Source organism: Octopus sinensis, linkage group LG24 (genome assembly GCF_006345805.1).
Source record: "Octopus sinensis linkage group LG24, ASM634580v1, whole genome shotgun sequence".
NCBI lineage: Eukaryota > Metazoa > Mollusca > Cephalopoda > Octopoda > Octopodidae > Octopus > Octopus sinensis.
Genome location: NC_043020.1, coordinates 3,533,700 through 3,555,734, shown reverse-complemented (window position 1 = coordinate 3,555,734; position 22,035 = coordinate 3,533,700). Strand labels below are relative to the sequence as shown.

Here is a 22,035-nt window from a genome sequence, read left to right as displayed (position 1 = left end):
ATCATCACTTCCTGTATCGGTAAATGGGAAAAAAAGTTCCCAGCATTTTTATTCTCTTTTTTTTTACTTCTTTCAGTCATTGGACTACGGCCATTGGACTACAGCACCACCTAGAAGGGGATAGTCAAGCAAATCGGCCCCAGTACACTTTTTAAAACCTGGTTTTTTATCCATTCTATACTTATTGCTGAACTGCTAAATTGCAGGGACACAAACAAACCAACACCAGTTATCAAGTGGTGGTAGATATAAACACAAACATAATGACAATGACACATGCATGTGGGCAGATGGGCACATACGATATCATACATATATATATATATATATATATATATATATATTATATATATATACATATATATAATACATACATACATATATACGTATATATATATATATATATCATACCATATATTTATATTACATATGATATATCTATATATAGATCGTTAGCCACTACACACGTTTTTCTCTCCTTGTTTTTTTCTGTGTCCCTTTCTGTAGAAGAGCATAGGCTCGAAACGTAAAAGACTTTTTCTATTCTGAGCGTTATACTAATACATCTGTTTTTTTGTACACACCTGTCTTCGTCTTTGTTTTTTTTTCGTAAACTATATATATATATATAATATATATCTATATATATACACACACAACACATATATATCTATATATATATATATATATATAAGGTGTCCAGGTAATGCTGAATAAGTGCTATAGACAGACCAACCCCTATCTAAATACGTATGTATATATATATATATATATATACTCAACATCCCAAAGAGACCATAAGCAAAATGTTATGATTTATACATATTCAGCCTTTCCTTTTTCTCTCTAAGCTCTTCTTTTCTTTTACGTATGTATTTTTCTTCACACTCATGAAGCTCCATGTTCTAGATCGGTTTTATTACCAAATATGTTGAATATTATTTTGTAGCATATCAATGGCAATACCATATAACATATGGAGTCATATTTTGTAGCGAAAAGAAATAACGGTCTTTTGGCTGCTGTTTCTAAATTTTTCGGTATGTGGTTAAGCAACTTGTTGCTAAACCTCTCAATTATTGTTTTATAATATATATATATATATATATATATATATATATATATATATATATATATATATATATATATATATATATAGAGAGAGAGAGAGAGAGAGAGAGAGATTATACATACATGTACATATAAATTTATATAAATACATATAATCTCCTAGGGTTAAAAAATGGTAGTAACACAGTTCTGTACAGAACATATTTCTTTATTACCCACAAGGGGCTAAACACAGAGAGGACAAACAAGGACAGACAAACGGATTAAGTCGATTACATCGACCCCAGTGCGTAACTGGTACTTAATTTATCAACCCCGAAATGATGAAAGGCAAAGTCGACCTCGGCGGAATTTGAACTCAGAACGTAGGGGCAGACAAAATACGGCTACGCATTTTGCCCGGCGTGCTAACGTTTCTGCCAGCTCGCCGCCTTCAAAACCAGGTAATACCTGTAGCCAAAAACTATAGATCCATAGGATTCTTTAGTATGATGTGTAAATAATATACAGGTTGCTTGAATGCATTTCTGCAGGAATACATTCACACAGAATATGGTGCAAATACACAGAATGTGATGACTGATGGCAGACAGACTGGATTGACCTTTTTAAACAGAGACTTGGCAGAGAAATTCTCATCATACCAGCAGAAAATCATGCATCAGTACATATCTCATAAACCAGAAACTCAAAGGCTTGTAGCTATCTCTGGCTCACCTGGACCTGTGACAAACACATCACATCTCATCTAGAAGGCAATATCTTTGCTATACCTCTAAACCTCAACGCTGTCATAGAAAGTGTCAGTTGTGCTGTTACAGTGTAGAAGATATCACCCATTGTATCAGCAGTTCTCCAACCATGTTTGCAAGATACAACCTTCCTATGAGGCATGATATGATTGCTAAGACGGACCACAGTGCGATACAATGTTATAAGCAGAAAGGATTGCCTTGGCTACCATACACCAATCTGTAAACTATACTCACCTTTAAAAATAAAAAAAAAACAGGAGGAACAACCTATTGAAAATGCAATGAGCAAGATACAGTTGTGTGGGGCAGAGGGCAAAAGTTGTGTGCCGTTGGAGGGATCAGTTTCCCCGCAGATATGAATTTCACTTTGAAACTTGAAAATGACAACAACTATTGAGAATTAATGAGAAACATACAACTCTTACATCCAGGAAATAGATTTTTATTTGTTCTTATAATCATAAGTGTACAGAGAGACCAGCTTGCATTCTCCAGAAACGGTAAATCAGAGGAACAGGGAAAAGTTGTTAAACATTTCTGGGTGAACATATGCACAAAATCACACACACACACACACACACACACATACAGATGTATTGTAAATATATAAATACATAAATATGGAATATACATATCAACACACACGCATAAAGTTATGAAACCTATACTTGTGTTCTATCATGACATGCATGCTGATGAGTGCAAGGTTATCCATACACAAACAATATGCACACATGCAGGCATACATCAACCAATGCAAGTAACCAGAAGCCTGAAAAGTTAAATTGACTGAAACAAAAGAAGGATTCACTTCAATTTTATACATATGTGTGAATATTTACTACATATGTGGAAGATCGGTATGTGTTTTTTTTTTGTGGCGTTGTTAGCTAATTCCTCCAAGATCGTTTTATTGATTTTGATGTAACTTGACAGGTAAGTAGAACTCATGTCAGGAAACCTCATGACATACTTAGATTGTTGAAAAAATCGATAATATGGCCCCTGGAAGGGATCTTTATATCTACCTCATATAACTATTTTTTTAAACACCCAAAGGAAATAACTCATACCGCCAACACAATATATTTTTTAAACACTCAAGGGAAATAATCCATTTCATTGTTTATGTTCGATTACTTTAAATATTGATTTTTTTTAGTGTCCAATTTCTAATTTTTGCAGACAATATCACTTTATTTGACACGTGAGTAGAACTCATGTCTGGAAACCTTGTGACATACTTAGATTGTTGAAAAAATCGATAACAGGACTCCTCCAATGAATCCTTCTATCTACTACATATTACTAATATTTTATTTAAACAACCCATACCACCAGCAGTTTTTAGCAAAGCAATCAATATTTGATTCTCACGATCAACAGACCTAATTCTGCATTTCACTACTCACAGTTTTGAACTGCTAAACATTATTATTGCACTTCCTTAATTTGAATCTTAAACCTTGAAGACTTCATTCATACATTTCTATACATACATACTTTTTTGAATGCCAATTACTCCAATAATTCTGCATTTTTAAAGTTACACTTTTTCCATGACAACAGATAAATTTGTTATTCCACAACGTATTTATAGTGGCTTCACGCAGGTATAGCATGGATTCGATCCTAGATTGCCAAATTTCACTTAACACTTCAACAGCACTTTTCTCTCAGTAAAACAATATTTTTTTTGTGAATGACGGCAGTTATACATTTCCCAGATGCCTTCGCTAAGCAGAATAATGTCTTTGCCACTTGGCCCTTCTAACCTTTTCTAGCCACCACTGGCTGGAATGGAGATAACAAACCTCCAACAAAATCATTTGTTCTCAACGATATGTCTATCCTTCTGGCTACTTTTCGATAGTTATAAAAACAAGAACTCCATAAGCTAAAGGCAGTTACTGAGAGTGACCATCAGTGAGTATGAACATTATTATTGCACTTTTTTCAAACACTTCATTCATATATTTGTACAACCTCTCTCACCAACTTCTGACAATCTTTCTTGCTAACCTCCAAAAACCACTCTCTCCAACCTCCAACAATCTCTCCCTCTTCCAGCTGACAGTTTTTTGACGGAAAATACATCTTTTGTGACAGTTATAACAATATTGCTTTCTTATATCAGAGTAACATGGCGTTTCAATAGAACATCTTTACCCCCGGGAATTACCAAGTAAACCAGCTAGTATTTACATATGTATATACATGTGTTCATACATACATACTTATATGCATACATTAAAAGCAATCACACACACTATCGTGAACCAGAGTACAAGTATATCAGTACAAAGAAAAAACTAGTCATATGCATACACTAACATACTCACAAGTCCAGGGAACAGATTTAATCCAAGCAAATGTCTTGATACATTATTTGTGACAACCCTTGAATTCTACAAAAGAACTTAAATCACACACACATACACACACACACACACACACACACACACACACACACACAAACAGTTTTTAAATATAGATGCTTAATCATGTGGATTCTGGTTAGATATTGAATTGGATCAGGTTGGCATAATCTTCCAGTTCTTTATCGAGGCGTTCATCTAATCTTTCACTCTGTGACACTGTAAGCCAATTCTTCCAAGTGGCAACTTTACCTGCGTGGAATAAAGAAACAGTTTCTATTAGACGCTCAGTGAAATAATGAAGGAAACAAACGAAAGAGAAAGTATGTCCATAGAGGCTTTTTACGGTTACCTCTCCAGATTTTCTATAGAGATTATAGCAAACACTGATTTGTTACAATGTTTTGTATCTGAATACGTCTAATATAAATGTCATAATAAATCAATGCTGTCAATAATTTCTACAGAAAATCTGTAGTGATTACCTTAAAAAGTGATTTAATAGCACTGCTAACACAGAAGGACACAGCATTGACTTATAAAGCATTTAATATACTTTGCAGTGTATCATGGGTGCATCATGAAAAACGGTTCCCTACAAGTAATTAATGCATGCACACACACACACAATCAATTCATGTAATGGTGATGGAATGAATATTCACAGAAAATGTTTGTCAAATGTGAATATAACAGACTTGATATAGTGGTTAGAGTCAGCAAAGAAATTTATGCAGAGTCAAAGAGGTCAGCCGCAGATACAAACATTTGTTTCAAAATTAGAAATGCACCAGCTTCAATATTTGATTCTCAGATGAGGAGAGATTGGTAAAAAAGCCAAACTTGCTGTCTTTCAATTCAGTTTTCGTTCCTATCATCACCTTTGGTCAGAAATGTTGTGTAATAAACAAAAAGTACAATGACAAATATAAGTGGCCCAAATGAGGTTTCTCCAAAGGATTTCTGGAATACCGTTATGCGACAGGGTGAGATCAGGGAAATCAGGGTGTCTCTTCAGATCAAGTTACTACTTCTGTGAATTGATACTAAAGACATGCTGTTAAAATGTTGAAGGAAAAGACTGGAAAACTGGATTCTTCAAGCCAAGCCAACCGGCAGGAGACGCAGGGTTGGACCAAGAATAAGAGGTTTGGGTTATATTCATAGTCTCGGTTAGTCATGCTTGAGAATTCAGCCAGAAAATGTAATGACAGTTGCTTCTGATACGGTCCTGTGCAGGAGGCACCTGATGACTCTACTGCCATGACCATCACAGGAATAGTGGGTGGAGGACATGGATGGATGGGTCTTTTATCTTTTACTTGTTTCAGTCATTAAACTATGGCCATGCTGGGGCACCACCTTAAGGGGCTTTAGTCAGATAAATCGACCCCAGGATTTTTTTTTTTCAAGTCTAGTACTTACTCTATTAGTTTCTTTTGACAAACTGCTAAGTTATAAGGATGTAAACACACCAATACTAGTTGTCAAGTATTGGTGGGGGACTAACACAGATACAAAGACACACACAGATATATACATGTACATATATATATATATAATATATATATATATATATATATATATAATATATATATATATATATATATATATATATATATATATATATATATATAATATATATATGGCAGGCTTCTTTAAGTTTCATCTACTAAATCCAGTCAGAAGGCTTTTGTTGGCCCAAGGCAATAGTAGAAGACACTACATTAAGCTACTGGTTTAGATGTAGCTTTAAACAAAAGAATCTTACATGAAATTATGATGGTAGGGTTGTATTTAAAAAAAAGCAGTTTATTTATACTAGGAACCAGTGATAATATTGGTGGGATTATATAAAAGGAAAAGAAATTAAATGATTCTAATGCATGCTGAATTGAATTTGAACCCAGGATATAACTAATAACATGAACAAAACCAAAAAAGGAAAAAAAAACCGTCAACATACCAGTACGGTAAAATGAAACATTTGGCTTCCATAAAACTGTAGGAAGTGGTCCGATATTTTCCGATTTCTTCTCAGCTTTCATCTTCTTAAATGTGCACAAGTCAGCAATGTCTTTGCACAGGTCTGGTTCCAATTCAACTTGAAGGAATTTAGCGATTTTAGACACAACATTTTCAAGGTCCTAAAATAAAAATGAAAATATGAACTTAAATCAACCTCGTTACCTCCCTTACGTCCAGTCTCCTCTGCTTGATAAAACAGTCCCCAAATGAATTACTGCTATCTATTTTGTCACAGATTTTATTGTAGGCATTTTTGAGATGTTTAGTGAACTTGTACTTAAGACATATGACCTTACAGTCACTATCAGTAGGATTTGACGTCAGGCCATAATAAGATTGACAGTTGCTCTTCTTATATATACCTGCTTGTAGTGGAGGCGCAATGGCCCAGTGGTTAGGGCAGCGGACTCGCGGTCATAGGATCGTGGTTTCGATTCCCAGACCGGGCGTTGTGAGTGTTTATTGAGCGAAAACACCTAAAGCTCCGCGAGGCTCCGGCAGGGGATGGTGGTGATCCCTGCTGTACTCTTTCACCACAACTTTCTCTCACTCTTACTTCCTGTTTCTGTTGTACCTGTATTTCAAAGGGCCGGCCTTGTCACTCTCTGTGTCACGCTGAATATCCCCGAGAACTACGTTAAGGGTACACGTGTCTGTGGAGTGCTCAGCCACTTACACGTTAATTTCACGAGCAGGCTGTTCCGTTGATTCGGATCAACCGGAACCCTCATCGTCGTAACCTACGGAGTGCTTCCATATACCTGCTTGTGTTCCTTCCCACTATCAGTCTTGCAGGGGTTAAAGTTTACAGTCACGAGTTCAGTTTTTACAGCAAATACATGTCTTTCTGAATTCATGTGAGAACATGTGGTACTTGCTTGCTTTTCATTTTCTATCAGAGTGTTAACAGCATTGAGAATAAAATGGCCTGAACCTGCCTCCTAGGAAAGTAAATGGCAATAGTTTTTGCTTAAAGTAATTTACACAAGGTACATTCCAGAAGTTTTTAGACATTTTCAGTGGAGGCATTTATTAACTTCAAAGAAGTACAAGACTTTAATCTTCTTCAAGGGATTATCCTCTGACATCAGTGCACTTGTTGTAGTGCTCCAGCCATTTTGTGAAGGCCCCATAGAAATCCTCCAAACCAAACATGTCCAGGACCCTTACAACAGACTCCTTCAGCTTGGAGAGCAACCAAAATTCACAGGGAGCAAGGTCTGGATTGTGGGGGGAGGGGGAGGGACAGTTTTGCTGCCCATCTCTATCAAGGAGTTGGTTACCAGAATGGAATTGTGGACTGGTATAAGTGTTCTGGTATTTTATGATGAAATTTCTTTCTGAACTTCCTCAAAACTCCCAGAGAGTACTCTTTGTTGACCATCTGACCAGAGGTTACCCAGTTTATGTAGATTATGTCCTTTGCTATCAAAAATACAGCAAAATGCCACATATATCTCAGTCCTCTCTCATCCCCCTTCATAAGGCTCAGCGTTTTGAGATTGGCCTTCAATACTTGGTTCCATGTTTTCCTGGGTCTTCCCCTTCCACAAATTCCTTCCACATACATACATTCACATGCTTGCATTACCTTACTTCACCACCATCACCACCACCACCACCACCACCACCACCACCACTGCCACCATCATCATCATCATCATCATCTCCCTTTCATTCAGCCTCTTGCTTCTGGCCATTTCACTATGTTGAACCATTAATCTCTACACATTTTTTTTCTCTCTCTGTCTTTTTTTTTTTTTCCATTCTTTCTCTATTTTTTCCCCTTCTTAATCCTTTCCGTTGAAGAGCATAGGCTCAAAATATCAACGACCTTTCCATTCTTCCCAAGCATCAAACCTGCTGGTTCTTCCTACACCTGTCTTCGTCTTTTGCTTTCTGTAAATTTGAACAACATATATCTATGTATGTATTTGAAATTTAAATTGTGAGACTTTACATTTCTTCTTACCTGAGAAGCTTCTTCATAAGAGACGATTAACACATTAGGTTTGTCTTGAATAGCCTTTAACCATGATAAATGATATTTAAAATAGTCACCATAAAACACTGAAATGAGACAAAAAAAAAGACGGCTTCAAATCAACATAAATGCTGAAGAATATTGTTATTTTTTCCTTATTTGTTTTTTGTTGCATTTTGATTTTTTCCTTGTTGTTTGCAGTGAAATTTAATGTCTTTTTGTGAAATCAGAATTCAATTTCTTAGCAAAACCATGAAAAATGGTAAAGAAAATAGAAAACATCTAGCTTAATTAAATCTGTATATTGTTGCCAGCCAAGACTCAGCTGATTTTATGATAAAAACTGCTCCAACCATGCCCACCTTGTCTTTTCTGGAGTGTGTCTAGAACTATGTTATCCAATATTTGTAGCCTTCCTTTTATCTTTAAAAACAATATGCTGTGATCTAAGCCTCGATTTAGCTTCCATTTCTAGCAGACTGAGGAAATGAGTACAATGAAGTTACCCCATTTATCATTGGTTGTTATCTGGGACCAGATCAGCAGTCATGGTCAAGCAGACCCCTAATCAAAGGTATTAACCATTCTATCATTCTACAAATACAATGTATTCAGGTCAACATTATCCAATCTATCCTTCGTTTTTTTAAAAAGAGAAAATGTAATTTGTGTGAGATTTGGTCCCTATTTTGAGCAGATCAAGTGACCACACACAGTTTCCCTTGTTATTTTACGTATAGTAATTATATTTCTGAATCAATGATTATCTGTTATCTTTCATCTGTTTCCATCACTGGACTGCAGCAATTCTGGGCGACCACTTTCAACGGTTCCAAGGCAAACAAACTGAATCCAGTATTTATGTGCCTTGGGGTTTTTTTTTTGGTTTTTTTCTTTCTACGTCTGGTAGTTATTCTATCAGTTTCTTCTGCCAAACATTTTGGATTCAGAGAATTGTGTCACTATCACAAAAACTCCTCTGAATGTCTCGGCTAACAGTCCACACGGAAATCCAATCCAGAGAGGAGCCATGTAGAGTGTCCATGCAGCAGAAATCCAGAAGATCTGATCAATGGAATTATAAAAAGTCAGGAAGCATGAGAAGGGAACATAGATGGTCTCTTTTGAAAAAAAAACAAGAAAGGATGAGGAAGTTCAGCAGTCTTTAAGAAAACATGAAGAAAGGATGAGAGGAATGTAAAAGGAAAAAATGAAAAGAGAAAAAAAAAGAAAATTAAGAGTTGTGTCTCTTTGGTTTGTTCATATCTTAATAAGTTTGGTGTAAATTAATTCAACGGGGAAATTAATGCAAATAAATTCAGTGCAGATACAGAAAGCTGCTGCCACCAGATCAGCAGAACATCATGGTTACACCAACACTTCAACTTTGATCTGTCCTGGCAATCTGATGGCAGCAGCTTTTTATTATTTTTTTATTGATTTGTGAATATACAATAGTATTGCATAATGCAGAGGATACAAATCGATGCAAATATGGAAGCATAGTGTCTTCCACACCGAAATTATCACAACACAAAGAAGGCTACAAAATGGGTAAAACCCTAAGAATGACAAATGGTTGAATAAATATAGTCAGCTCTCAATATCTCCTAACTTTTTATGGTTTATAACCATGGCACTCGAGCCCCGTGCTAGTAGGGTATTAAGAGCACCATCCGAGCGTCATCATTGCCAGAGCAGCTATCTGGCCTCCATACCGATGGCACATAAAAGACACCATTCGAGCAGAATCGTTACCAGCATCGCCTGACTGGCCCCTGTGCCGGTGGCATGTAAAAGCACCCACTACACACTCGGAGTGGTTGGCGTTAGGAAGGGCATCCAGCTGTAGAAACTCTGCCAGATCAGACTGGAGCCTGGTGCACTCATCTGGTTTGTCAGTCCTCAGTCATTTGTCCAACCCATGCTAGCATGGAGAGTGGACGTTAAACGATGATATATATATATATATATATATATATATGTACCGCTACTGTAGACTCCTTTACGGAGACTTAGAAATATTAATATGTAGAAAGTAAAAAGTTTAAAAAAAGGTAAACGAGTTATCTCCCTTAGACCTTAAATTATAAACCTGGAAAGATCTCAACAAGTTTATTAGGAATGGACAGAATTTTCCAATTCTTCAAAATATATTTATACATAAGCTTGCAACCACTGAAAATGTCTGACCTAGAGTTCAGTAGAAAGTTATGGATCTTAGATGTGAACAGGAGCTGAGCTCTTTCAGCTAAATATAGCCTACATTTATTTGATCCATTAACAAGATATAGATTTCTCAATTTCATTTTGGGATTTGGTTTGCAAGATTCTTTATATGAGTTCGTGTGTTGAAGCATATTCTGTTGTGTCTGGGGAGAGTCATTTTCTTTTTGTGCCTTATAATGTCACACACTCACCGGTAAAATTTCCACTTTTTTTCTTTCTTTCTTTTTTTCCTTTTCTTTCATAAAAATAAGAAAAAAGTGGAAATTTTACCAGTGAGTGTGTTACATAATAAGGCACAAAAAGAAAATGACTCTCCCCAGACACAACAGATTTCTTAATTGTTTTCTACTTCATCACATCTGGTGTTAGCCATCCTTGCGTTTGTCCTTATGGCAGAAGGAGGTTATGTGGTTGGTAAAGCGATTTTTAAATTTCCCTTTACAATATAGTTCTTCTTATCTGTTGTAATGTGATTTAGAGTTGCAGTGACTTCTGCCTCGTCTACAACAGATCTAATCATACATCATTAGTCGAGTGGACAGGATCCTGGGGCATGACTGTTACAGTTGGGTTTAGGCTTTCGGTACTGGGGCAGCAGCTTTATGATCATTTCACAGAACGCCTATTAAAGTATTTTCCTGTTACTGGAAAGTGTTTGTCTCGCAGAGACAGAAATCTTTTACCTGTGTTAGTTTTTATTTTAAGGGAAAAGGAGAAGCAAACCAAATAATTTCCTTTGGCCTATTTTTAAGTCTCTTAATATTATTATTCTAATTAATATTAGAGGACATATCTATTACTTTATCTTTGATGCCACTAAGTCAATTATTATTATTCTAATTAATATTAGAGGGATTATATATCAATTTATCTTTGAAGCCACTATTGGCTAGGGCATTGTAGGGGGCCGCTTTCTCAAAAATTTCTCAAGAGGAAGACAGGTTAGACACACTGTTACCATTATTAGCAATCAGATTTTTAAATATTAAAGGAGGGGGTGGGGTGACAAGACTGTTTATGTTTGTATGAGAGGTTCTCATCAGGCTTATGGAAATGCTTAGATGAGGAGTTCAGGTCTAGACAGATTAGTCACTACTGTAATTTTAAAGACTAATTAGCTGAAGGTAGAAATAAGTTGTTATTTAAATCTATCAAGGGTGTGACCATCACACCCATGGGAAATACCAAAACCATCATATTGGTATAGACCAACATCATGAGATGGGTACTTAGATCTCAATGTGTTCGTTTTAAACAAACCCACAAGATCACAGATGTCAGCACTATCATATGGCCCCATCATCATCATCATCATCGTTTAATGTCCGCTTTCCATGCTAGCATGGGTTGGACAATTTGACTGAGGACTGGCGAACCAGATGCCTGCACCAGGCTCCAGTCTTGATCTGGCAGAGTTTCTACAGCTGGATGCCCTTCCTAACGCCAACCACTCTGAGAGTGTAGTGGGTGCTTTTGCATGCCAGTCAGGCGGTACTGGCAATGACCTCACTCAAATCTTTTACACGTACCACCAGCGCAGGTGCCAGTAAGGCGATGCTGGTAATGATAGATACATCAAACAGTTCATCATTATGCAACCTTTTCACCCATGCTAATCTTTAACCGAACTGAAGTGTTTTCCTCGCACGCTTGATAAACTTTAGGTCTACAGTCTATAAAGCCAATATCAACCTATGATATAGCAAACACAATGGCTTTATCAAGCAGTATCTAGATATGGAGGGATAAAAGTCTATAATATCAAACCGGATGAATTTAGCCATCATCATCATCATCATCATCATTTAGCATCCACTTTCCATGCTAGCATGGGTTGGACGGTTCAACTGGGGTCTGTGAAGCCAGAAGGCTGCACCAGGCTCCAATCTTGATCTGGCAGAGTTTCTACAGCCGGATGCGCCCTTCCTAACGCCAACCACTCCGTGAGTGTAGTGGGCGCTTTTTACGTGCCACCCGCACAGGTGCCAGACGGAGCTGGCAAATGGCCATGGACGGATGGTGCTTTTTACGTGCCAATGGCACGGGGGCCAAGCGAGGCTGGCAATGACCACGAACGGATGGTGCTTTTACGTGCCACCAGCACAGGGGCCAGGCGAGGCTGGCAACGGCCACGAACGGATGGTGCTACGTGCCACCGGCACGGGGGCTAGTCGAGGCTTGTTATTCCAGTATTACAGTAAAACTTTTATTCCACTGTTGAATTTCTCTAATTTCAATGTTTCTAAGAAATTTTTTAGCAATTTGCCCAAATAAAGATCTCGCTGAGTTTATCAATCTACAAGTAGGATTATCATGAAAATTAGGTTTATGGTCTTTTAACGTAATAAAAGCCTCTCTCTTAGCTAAGCATTCTAACCTAACACCAATATTACTATGTTTAGTGAGGAATTTAGCCTCAACATTAACATCATAGTATCTTTTTTCTACGTTCGCTTTTTATTTAGTAGAAATGTCTTTTGGCAACTAATTGTATAAATTATTCGTAACTTCATACGGATTATTTTAGTTTTATCAGAAAATACGAACTTCTTTTTTGAACTTAATATCAGACTTCACTTTAGATTGAAAGGAGTTATGGTACTTACGGAATCTAATATTGGTAACTAAATTAAGGGCATTTATGTATATATACATCAGACAGACAGACGGACAGATAGATGGATGGAAAATCTAGGTTTGTTAAAATATGTTTGTGACATAGTTCAACTGCTAAAAGACGAATTCCCTGCAGTTACTGGAGAGAAAATTTTCTCATATGGTAAAATGGTGTTAAAACATCATATCTGTTCAGTGTCCCTATCCATCAGGTTTCCCAGACATCGATGTTTCTAGCTCCTTAGCTTTTATCAATGGGAATTACCTAAAAGAGGCAACTCTGAACAGATCTTATAAAGCTATAAGCTTTATCAAACACACAGTCAACAATGTTGACTTATTTGTCCCAGTAGATCACCGAGTTGAGGAAATTGCCAAAATACCAGTGCCTTTTAGCAGTTGAAATATGTCACAAACACATTTTAACTAACCTAAACTTTGCTTATGCCTACAGTCAGATGCCCTTCCATATGCCAACCATTTTATGGACTGTACTGGTGCTTTTATATATATATATATATATATATATATACACATACATACATACATATCATCATCATTATCATCATTGTTTAATATCCAACTTCCATTCATGCATGGGTAGGATGGTTGAGAGGGGCTGGCCAGGTAGAAGACTACCCCAGGGTACTCTGTCTGTTTTGGCAGAGTTTTTACAGCTGGATGCCCTTCCTAACGCCAACCACTCCGTGAGTGTAGTGGGTGCTTATTACGTGCCACCGGCACAGAAGCCAGTCAAGGCAGTGCTGGCATCGGCCACTTTCGGATGGTGCTTTTTACATGCCACCAGCACGGGTATCACAACTACAATTTCCATTTGATATTTATTTTGATGTCGATGTACTTGACTCAATAGGTCTCCTCAAATACATATACATATACATACACACACGCACACACACACACACATACACACACACACACACAAACACACACACACACACACAGATGTACTCCAAGCAATGAAACTCTTGGAAAATTTGAAATGATATGATGAAAGCTGAGCTGAAGTTGTTGCATCTCACTGAGGAGAGGACAAAGGATTGGATTGGATTGTCGATGTGTAGTGCTGCAGGAGACCTGACGACCTATGATGCAGTGTTTTTAGGGGGTAAAATGTTTGTTTAAACATAAATAATGTGTTATATTCACCTTGACCCTTTATAAACAAATTGAAGAAATTCGAAAAACTTCCTTCGTACGTATTATAAATTGAACCAGTTAATTGCCTGTAAGCAGAAACAGCAACATCCTTGGGGTTACGCATCATCAATATAATTTTGCCTTCAGATATTACGTCTGAAGGGAGTACACTTGGCAAAATGTGAGTATTGAGCACTCGTGGGGACTCTATGTTTTCCAATTGTGGCTGGGGTATAACTTCCAGCATCATTTCCTCTTTGACACCACCTATTCTTTCAGCTTTCCTCCTTAAAATCATACTGGTCACTTCCCACATCCAATGAGTTCCTGAAAGATAAATAAATACATATATTAGATAAATATACATACACACACACAGATATATATATACATATAATAAATGGAGATAAAACTTCCAACATATGTTTCAAAGAAAACATTGGTATTATTCCAGAAGGAATAAGGTGATGTAAAACACTGCAATCTTCTCATCAGGGAAAAAAAAAGAAACAAACAGCATCAATTAGACATTTTAACCAAATATGATTCCTGCATCTGGGATGAAGGAAACGCAACAATACTGGGCTTAGTAAATTAATTTCGTCTTTAAAGGAACATGATAAAGAATTTGATTTGGAATGAAATATTTTATCTAGTTCCTTTCTTTATGATAAAGGTACATCTTTTTGTTCACTCTATAACGATGAACTGTATTTCATCCTGTTCTCATAGAATCCTCTTGTAAACACATTTAAAGAACACGTTTATCATTGCAAATATTGGCAAAAATATACTTTTAGTTCCTTTAAGAAATTTCTACCAGTCTATAAAATTCGACCTTCGACTATCTTCTTGCATTTCACTACCACTAAATATATTTCTTTATTCCTATTCACCTCTTGCACTACATTTCTCCACTTTTAGGTTTCTGAAATTTCTTTCTTCCTCCTCCACTTTCTGTAAATTGCCTTTCAATTTATATCTATAAATTGTTTTTTTTTTAAATAACTTACTACTCTTCCCTTCATCCTATTTGCAGTAATCACATTCGGTTAAAATGTCTTATTGATGCATTTTGTTTCTCTTTCTTTCCCTGATGAGTACAAGATTTTATGTAGGAGTGTTTTACAGCGATTTTATGTTGCAGTGTTTTACAGTGAAGTACTGTAACCATATTTCATCAACGACTGTACTATATCATAGCTGCCTTATATTAACTGTGTTTATGAATGAATCTATATCTATAAAGCTGAAGTTGTCTGCGTGTGTGTGTGTATGTGTGTGTGTGTGTGTGTGTGTGTGTGTGTGTGTGTGTGTGTGTGTGTGTGTGTGTGTGTTGTGTGTGTGTGTGTGTGTGTGTCTGAGTACTGAATCTTGAAAGTCAGCTAATGAAAATCATATGCGTAATCAAGTATTAAGAACAAATGAGCAGAACAAAGAAATGAAATGCCGATCTCTTTCAAACTCCCTTTCAAACAACAATCCCTTTCACAGTACCAAACTTACCACTCCCCCTACAGTTACACATTCAAAGCAGTTTTTGCTAACAGCCCTTCAAGTATAACAACACGCTCTGATAAGTTCAGAGACTACGACTAAGTTCAGACCATGACAGGTAGACAGGATGTTCTTGAAGCCAAGGATTTTAAACTTATGGATACAATATTTACATATTGCCTGAGGAAACACAACAAGATGCAGGGAAGCAGGTAATAATGATGTTGGTGATGGTGGTGGTGGTGGTGGTGGTTGAGGGCATTGTGTTTCATTGAAATACTGACCAACTGCTGGTAGCAAGCTATGAAATTCTATTCTCTCAACTTCTTGTAAATTCAGACCACTTCATGGCCCCAGCAGACAAAATGGAAAAGGTATTACCATGGAGGATGGTGAGGGAGATGTGCCACTAGAAGAGCCACTCTGATTCACAGGGCTCACACTAACTATCTCTACCCTGAGAGTGGTGAGCAGGGAGCCAAGAACACCAGGGGTGGTGCCTTCTTGTGACTACACCAGCACATAAAACTGCTACCAAGTCATATGTAAAAGGGGCAGCTGAGAAAGTTGGCATGTTTGTTTATACCCCACACAACACCATGAGCTTCATTCCTTTGGCCTTGCCTCCCTACCGCCTACCACAATTGTTTAACTCATCACTAATCCATCCATCTCTGTGTCACTTCACTTGACCATTGATCCCCTGCCAATGTAGCCAATTGGTGGCAGAGCCATTAGAGCAGTGGACAAAATATCTTATGTGATTCTGAGTTCAAATCTGGTCAAGGTCAATGTTGCTCTTCATCTTTCCAAAGGTTGATAAATACAGTATCAGCCTAGGGTTGAGGTCAGCCAGAATAGTTAGAATAAGACATTACTTCTGGCTCTTTGCATTCTGAGTTCAAATTTTACCATAAGCTTACAGGGGTGGTAAACTTTATCCTATCCCCCCAGCTTCACAGCACCACACGGTCTTCGGGTTCCTTCAGCAGAATTCACTCAGCTTCTTTGCATTCACTTTTTTCATTTGATTAATCCCCTTCTTAAGTCAGTCCCTTCTTTCCTTAGTTTTTCCTCTCTTATGCTTTAGTTATTTCTGTTTACTAACACACACACACACACACACACACACACATAAGCACAAAGAATTTTCAGTCTTTGTGATACCAGTGCTGGTGGCATGTAAAAGAACCATCCGAACGTGGCCGTTGCCAGCGCCACCTCGACTGGCCTCCCTGCCGGCGGCATGTAAAAAGCTTCAACCGATCATGGCTGTTGCCCGGCTCACCTGGCACCTGTGCCGGTGGTATGTAAAAAGCACCCACTACACTCACGGAGTGGTTGGCATTAGGAAGGGCATCCAGCTGTAGAAATGCTGCCAGATCAGACTGAGCCTGGTGCAGCCTTCTGGCTTCCCAGACCCTGGTCAAACTGTCCAACCTGTGCTAGCATGGAAAGCGGACGTTAAACGATGATGATGATGATGATGATTTATAAAAAGAAAGTTTTCTAGTCCCCGCTCAGATAAATGGTTTGGTCATAAACACAAGAATTACAGAATTCATAGAAACTGCCGCAACTTTCCTCCCATTCTGAACTGTTTATGAAGTCTTGGAGATTATTCTTTATCTGCCAGATTCACACTTTTTGTCTCTTTCTGTCTTTCTGCCTAAGTTTTGGTTAAGTGTTGTATTTGTTATCATTGTTGTTGCTGTCGCCATATTTTCATCTTTTACTGATTTCAGTCATTTGACTGCGGCCATGCTGGAGCACCACCTTGAAGTATTTTAGTGGAACAAATTGACCACAAGACTTATTTTTTTAAAGCTTAGTACTTATTCTACCAGTCTCTTATTGCCAAGCCACTAATTTATGAAGATGTAAACACACCAACACCGGTTGTCAAGTGGTGGTTGGGGACAAACACAGACATAAGGACACACACACACACGCACATTGTGTGTGGGTTGGGCTTTTATCAGTTTCCATCTTCCAAATCCAATCACAAGGCTTTGGTCAGTCCTAGCTATAGTAGAAAACACTTGCCCAAGGTGCCATGCAGTGGGACTGAACCTGGAACCATGTGGTTAAGAAGCAAACTACTTTCCACACAGCCACACCTGTGCTTACTATCTATAGTACTGTTTTTTTTTTTCAATCCGAAGCTAGTCATAATTGAGCAAACATGTGATCAAAGAGACCTGAACCATGACATTCCACCTTTTATCAGACATAGTGTAATCTGGATTATATCTACCCAAATGAACTCTTAAAAAAACACAGTAAAATGTGATTTTAAAGAGCTTTGGTTACCATTTCTAACAAGTAAAGTAACCATATAAAAAAGCTTATTTTTGGTGCATGTGGTCTGATTTGCAACACTTAATTGCTTTGGAAAGAAGTAAGTAGGTCAACACAAACAGAAAGGGCCTTTCATGACCCACTTACTTTTGGGCCCCAGATATATGAAATTCCAAATATTCACATAACACTTATATTGAATTACTTATATTCATTCTGTTGTCCATAAAGGAGAGGATTGAGTGAATGAGGTTATAAAAGACACATACCTTTCTCGGGTTATTATAAATGAAACTGAAAACCTTTAAGCTGAAAACCTTTAAGAGCCACATTTGAGATCTTTGCATGTGTCCTCTACGATGGCATCAGGTTGATTAAGAGGGCAAATAGTGGAATTTAGTAGTTGGGAACTATCCTTTAGAATATACTGTGTGCATGAGTTTGTGTGTGTGATTGTGTGTGAATATGTATGGGTGTATAGTATATATGTGCATATGTATTTATGTATGTATGTATGTATGTGTATTTATGTATGTAAGTATGTATGTATATGTGTATGAGTTGTGAAGCCATATGGCTCAGTGGTTTGCATATTCAGCTCATGATCCTAAGGTCATGAGTTCAATTCCTGGCAGTATGTTGTGTCCTTGAGCAAGACCCTTTATTTCACATCGCCCCAATCCACTCGGCTGGCAAAAATTAGTTGTACCAGCAATTCTAAGGGGGGGGGGGCAGCCTTGTCACATTCTGGGTCACTTTTAACTCCTACATAAAATCTTGTACTCTGTTTGTTATGACAAGTTTTCCAGTTGGAATTAGCATGCAAGTGGCTGAATCCTCCCCACTCGAACCTGGTTCTCAGGGAGATTTAAACATGCTATTACATACATGGAAGATGAGAACCCTTTCCCCGAAGGAGTCGTGAAAGAATCTCTTTCATGCGACCCTTGTCGTTGCTTCCCAAGATATACCTACTCAGCCACAAGCGTAGTCACAGAAACTTCAATATAATATCCAGCATGTGTGAATTTAAAGCAACCTAGATTTTTTGTTTGACTATTTAATTTTTTCTACTATGATTATTGAGGTAGTCAGGCAACCGTTTTGTGACATGAATATTTAAGATTATTTGTGGTTAGGTCTATATACGCTTGAGACCGCGACCTGTTCACTGACAAAATTTCGTACTGCAAAGCGACAAAAATATTTTGACAAATTAAATTTAAATGTTGAAGTGAATCTAACAGTTTTCGTGTGTTTCTTAAATGGCTTATAAACACCTTCCATGCAGCAATTGAATATATATATATATATATTCAATATATATATATTCAACACGCTATTTCACCATGCATTACCCCTCTCTTGATATCCTACGTTCTACTTGCCTAGAACCTGTCATCATTTCTCTGAACCACCCCTCCCCACTGGTGCTCCCCTATATATTTCTATACCCCCCCCCCACATAAAAAGCACCATCCGAACGTGGCCGATGCCAGACCCCTCTGGCACCTGTGCAGGTGGCACGTAAAAAACACCCACTACACTCGCGGAGTGGTTGGCGTTAGGAAGGGCATCCAGCTGTAGAAACACTGCCAGACTAGACTGGAGCCTGGGGCAGTCCTGAGCTCCCCAGACCCCGGTCGAAACCGTCCAACCCGTGCTAGCGCGGAAAACGGACGTTAAACGATGATGATGATGATGATATATGTGTGTGTGTGTGTCTCTAAATATAGTATGTGACAAATTTTCGGTAGCCATGATAAAACTCCGAGTTTTGGATGTCGGAGCGGAAACCGCTGCCGCCATCTCTTCAATTATCTGGCCATCAAAACAATGCTATGAAAATGCACAAGAAAAAACAGGGCTAATGGCAAAATACAGAAAAATGTGTAAAAAATAAGCAATAAGAGTAAAACACATCTAGATTCGCACATTCATGTATGCACTTACACACACATGGCTATATACGCATATACCCGCACACGTCTACACACACACACGCACACACGTGTGCAAAATGTGTGTATGAACCTTTTTGCGCACGTGTGTGTGTGTGTGCGAGCGTGTACGCGGGTATGTATATATTTTTTGATGAATGTATGGGTGAGCATGTGTATGTTTCAAATGTGGGTGGATGAGTATATACATATAGGCACATGTACGTGGGTGTGCGGGCGTGCATGTATAGCTATGGATATGCGTGCTTACGTGAATACTATGAACATTTTTACTCCCTTACCTTTACTCCCACCCCTCACTTAGCGGTCATTCAAATAGCTCTTTTGTCTTAATAACGGTCAATCACATAGTAATTTCCCTTTGTTTAATGGTCACTTTCATAGCATTTTTTCGATGGCCAGATAATAGAAGAGATGGTGGCTAGCGGTTTCCGCCCCAACATCCGAAACTCCGAGTTTTATCATGGCTACCGAATAATTGTCACATATTATATTTACAGATATATATATATATATATATACATGGGCAACACACACACGTACGTACACCTATTGCATACATGTTTTTTGTACGCATACATGTTCGTCTGTGTGTGTGCGCGTGTGTGTTGCCCGTATATCAACAAAACACTTTTTCCTCGATGGAAAAAAGCAACAAAAGTCTTAACAAAAACTTACTCGTCGCTAGAAGGGGACTTAACTCCTGTTTGCAAACTGGTGATTTCTCCGACTTGAAATTGTTAAAAGTTTTGGTTGAAAATTTAGTTTTACTGCTATTCTGGTAAAAATAAGTTGACGAAAGCACAGCTTGTATCATGACGAATGTCCTCCTCAAATTGGAGCGACATGCGTGCTAATTTGTGGACGTGCATAAATTACATTCACGTACACACACACACATCCTGCCTTTTATATATACAGATATATAGAGGGAGAGAGAGAGAGTGATGGAGATGAACAGAGAGTGGGAAATTTGTCGATCTAAAAGTGAGTTATTTCTAGTATAATTTTTTTTTTACGGACGACATTGTGTTTGGGGTGCAGATTTCGCAAGTCACATTTCTCAAGAATGCGCTCTTTCAGAGAGTTTCGCGTTTATACAGTAGATGAACGTATACAAGAGTTGTACTGAAAGGAATGCAAAAATAGAGTTTTTCATAAACTGACACACATACACACTTGTATGTATGTAGTACGTACACACAAGCACGTGAAATACAGAAATCAAAACGCACTTACCGCTGTAAGGATATGCGCAAATGAAAACATCATCAGACTTTTTCTTGAATGTAGAAATTCTTGGTAGACATTCCAAAAGTGAAGGAATTGGCGGGTAGATGACACCATCATGGCAAATAACAAACTTGCTATTTCCCTCTTCATCTTCTATTTTGGTAAAATGTTTAATTATATCATTATTTAACAAATCCTCCGGTGATGATGTTGACTTGGCCAACAACGACATCAACGACGATGCAGACATGATTTCTTGGTGGCGATGTTCTTAACTGAAGGAACTCGAGTTACCGGTGACAGACAGGAATATGTTTGAACAATATCGTCGCTCACCCGCCTATATCAGGAGGCTTCTCTGCTGATCTCCAGCGACAAATCACGCCCCCACCCTTGTTTATTGTCTACGTCAATGATTGAATAAAAAAAGAACGGGGTTTTTTGTTCTTTTTTTTCTTTTTAGTGTTCATAGTGTGTGTGTGTGTGTGTGTGTGTGTGTGCGTGTGTGTGTGTGTGTGTGTGTGTGTAAATACATGCATGTGACATGCAATCAGTTATACAGGAGAAACAATACAATCACTATTGGTCAGCATTAAGCTACACACATTTATATATCTTTTTATTTACAATCATTTTCTATAGATACGTGTGTGTGTGTGTGTGTGTGTGTGTGTGTGTGTGTGTGTGTGTGTGTCGCGTAGCGGTATGAGTAAAAGAGAGAGTGTGAGCGGGAAAAATGGTGAGGTTCTGTATATGAAGAGGTGTTTATGTATGGTTATGTATGATATGTCTGTTTATGATGCCTCATTGAAGATAAGGAG

The 22,035-nt window shown here is 37.8% G+C and overlaps 1 protein-coding gene across 3 annotated transcripts in view; it reads right to left on the bottom strand.

Moving 5' to 3' along the window:
• LOC115224127 (sulfotransferase 6B1-like) overlaps nucleotides 1-21,732 on the bottom strand; it is a 24,997-nt gene extending 3,265 nt beyond the window's left edge. The window contains exons 1-6 of one of the 3 annotated variants that reach the window (XM_036512888.1): nucleotides 21,221-21,732; nucleotides 14,232-14,549; nucleotides 8,205-8,302; nucleotides 6,171-6,351; nucleotides 4,302-4,456; nucleotides 3,567-4,261 (exon numbers count right to left, since the gene is read on the bottom strand). In XM_036512888.1, the coding sequence (XP_036368781.1) occupies nucleotides 4,344-4,456; nucleotides 6,171-6,351; nucleotides 8,205-8,302; nucleotides 14,232-14,549; nucleotides 21,221-21,464 (954 nt within the window). In that variant the 5' untranslated portion in view covers nucleotides 21,465-21,732 and the 3' untranslated portion in view covers nucleotides 3,567-4,261; nucleotides 4,302-4,343. Of the gene's footprint in view, nucleotides 1-3,566; nucleotides 4,457-6,170; nucleotides 6,352-8,204; nucleotides 8,303-14,231; nucleotides 14,550-21,220 lie in introns of those variants that run through there. The other 2 variants (XR_005003679.1, XM_029794932.2) reach the window with 2 other exon arrangements.
• Nucleotides 21,733-22,035: the final 303 nt, after the last annotated feature.